The 2,133-nt window shown below is 59.4% G+C and overlaps 2 protein-coding genes across 2 annotated transcripts in view; both read left to right on the plus strand.

The window, feature by feature from the left end:
• Positions 1 to 307, plus strand: part of SEMA6B (sema domain, transmembrane domain (TM), and cytoplasmic domain, (semaphorin) 6B) — a 23,767-nt gene extending 23,460 nt beyond the window's left edge. The window contains exon 18 of the mRNA XM_012646132.1: positions 215 to 307. Within this exon, the coding sequence (XP_012501586.1) occupies positions 215 to 307 (93 nt within the window). The remainder of the gene's footprint in view (positions 1 to 214) is intronic.
• A 1,318-nt stretch (positions 308 to 1,625) lies between these two features.
• The window catches only part of LRG1 (leucine-rich alpha-2-glycoprotein 1), a 6,429-nt gene continuing 5,921 nt past the window's right edge, over positions 1,626 to 2,133 (plus strand). Inside the window, exon 1 of the mRNA XM_012646227.1 lies at positions 1,626 to 1,743. Within this exon, the coding sequence (XP_012501681.1) occupies positions 1,712 to 1,743 (32 nt within the window). The 5' untranslated portion in view covers positions 1,626 to 1,711. The remainder of the gene's footprint in view (positions 1,744 to 2,133) is intronic.

Here is a 2,133-nt window from a genome sequence, read left to right on the forward strand (position 1 = left end):
GGGGGGACCACTGCTGCAGACCCAAGTCCCCCCCACCCCCCAAAAATGGTCCCTCCCGGACCCAGGCCCCTGGCGTGTGTGGGTGTGTGTGCGTGTGCATGCCGTGTTCGTGTGTGCAAGGGGCCGGGGAGGGGGGCGTGCGTGTGCGTGCCTGCGAGGGCTGCTGTGGGCGTGTGCGTCGGGTGGGCCACGCGTGCGGTGTGTGTGTCTTAAGTGCGAGCGTGGTGGGCGGCCCCAGCGGCCTGGGCATTGGCTGAGTCGACACTGGGGCTTCCACAAGGCCGAGGGCCTCCGAGGCGCCGGTTAGGAGTCTGAACCACCCCCTGCCCCCTGCAGAGGGAAGGGGGACGGTGCCGGGGTTCCAGGCAGGGAGTCGGGGAGAGCCTGCCCAGAAGTCCCATCGGCAGTGGCTGTCTAAAGGGCTTGGGGAGGCCTGGGGGGAGGTGGAGGCGGGCAGGCCCCCCTGTAAATACGGCCCCGGGGTGGTCAGAGAGCCCCATATCACCCGTCCTCTTGTGACCTCCCCCCTTTGACCTCCGGCTGACCATGCATGCCACGTGGCCAGCCGAGTCCTGGACCCTCGCTGGAGCTTGCCTCCCCAGCCCCTCCCCATCAATAAACTCTGTTTACAACCACCGGCCCCCACGGCTCCGGCTCTGCTCTGTCTCCTGGGGGTGGCTTGAGGCAGTTGGCCAGGGCGAGACAGAAATCTGGGGACCTGGGTGTGGACATATGGAGAGTTGTGGGGGGGTCTCCATCTTCGTCTGGATGGAGGACAGTTTCTGTTTCTTTAGCAAATACCTGCCATGTGCCCGGCACTGTGTGAGAACAGAGAGCCCCGCCCTTATGGAAGTTCAGAGCCTAGGGGGGGGGGGGGGGGGTGTGGACCAATAACATACAAGCAAATTAAACCTTGATTTGAGCTAGTTGTGCAAGAAAAAGCAAGATGACCAGGTGCAGAGGCTCACGCTTGCAATCCCAGCTCTTTGGGAGGCTGAGGCGGGAGGATTGCTTGAGGCCTGAAATTCCAGACCAGCCTGGACAACATAGCAAGACCCCATCTCTATGAAAAATTTAAAAAGTAGCTGGTGCAGTGGTACATGCTTGTAGTCCCAGCTACCTGGGAGGCCGAGGCAGGAGGATCACTTGAGCCCAGGAGTTGGAGGCTGCAGTGAGCTCCGATGACACCACTGGACTCTAGCCCAGGCAACAGAGCAAGACTCTATCTCAAAAAAAAAAAAAACAAAAAAATAAACCACAATAACAACATGCCATGAATTGAATACAAAAGGATTTTTGTTCTTTTCAATGAGTTTCCTGGTTGTTGTAGTTTATCATGAGTAGTGCCTCTTACTCGAGTCCCGTCCCCCAGGGGTCGTGCCTTGCAACCTTGACCCTTGAATCCTGGGTTGGGGGAAGTGGGGTCACAGCTAGAGAGACTCGAGTGCTCCCCAGAAACAGGAAGCAAGGGAAGGAAAACTTGGCTTTAGAAGCGGGGCCAGGAGCGTGGTGGGCAGGAACAAATTGCCAGGAAGCAATTTTGCAATTCTAACCCCTCCCCTTCCCTGCCCCGGGCTCCGGGTCAGCCCTGATCGGGAACTGGCGGAGGGTGGGGACTTCCCCAAGGTTGATTCTCCTGATCCCAGCCCCGGCAGGTATAAGGCCACTTCCCCAGGCCAAGAGAGCCTAGAAGGAAACGAGACGGGCCACCATGTCCTTTTGGAGCGGACAGCAATACCAGAGGTAGGTCCCTGCTCTCCCCGTCCTGGGCAGGCCTGGACACCGGGCCATGCAGAAACACATGGACACTCCACCTGGCCCACTAAAGTCACAGGGGGCAGATACAGTCCTGCAGGCTGGAACAGACCAACCCTAACCCTGACAGACAGACTCAATCCTACACACACAGACACACCTGCAGGAGCCCAGGTGGGCCATCGGCCAGGCAGGGAGTGGGAGGAGAGTCCTGTCAGAGGCCGGGGCCCAGTGACCAAGGCTGTCCAGGTGATACCCCATGTTGCCGGGCCAGGGAAGCCGCAAGCCTTCAGGGGTTACGGTGGCAACTGTCTCCCATCCAAGTACTAACCAGGCCCGACCCTGCTTAACTTCCGAGATCACACGAGATTGGGGCAC

This window comes from Propithecus coquereli, unplaced genomic scaffold, assembly GCF_000956105.1.
Source record: "Propithecus coquereli isolate 6110/MARCELLA unplaced genomic scaffold, Pcoq_1.0 Scaffold241, whole genome shotgun sequence".
Lineage (NCBI taxonomy): Eukaryota > Metazoa > Chordata > Mammalia > Primates > Indriidae > Propithecus > Propithecus coquereli.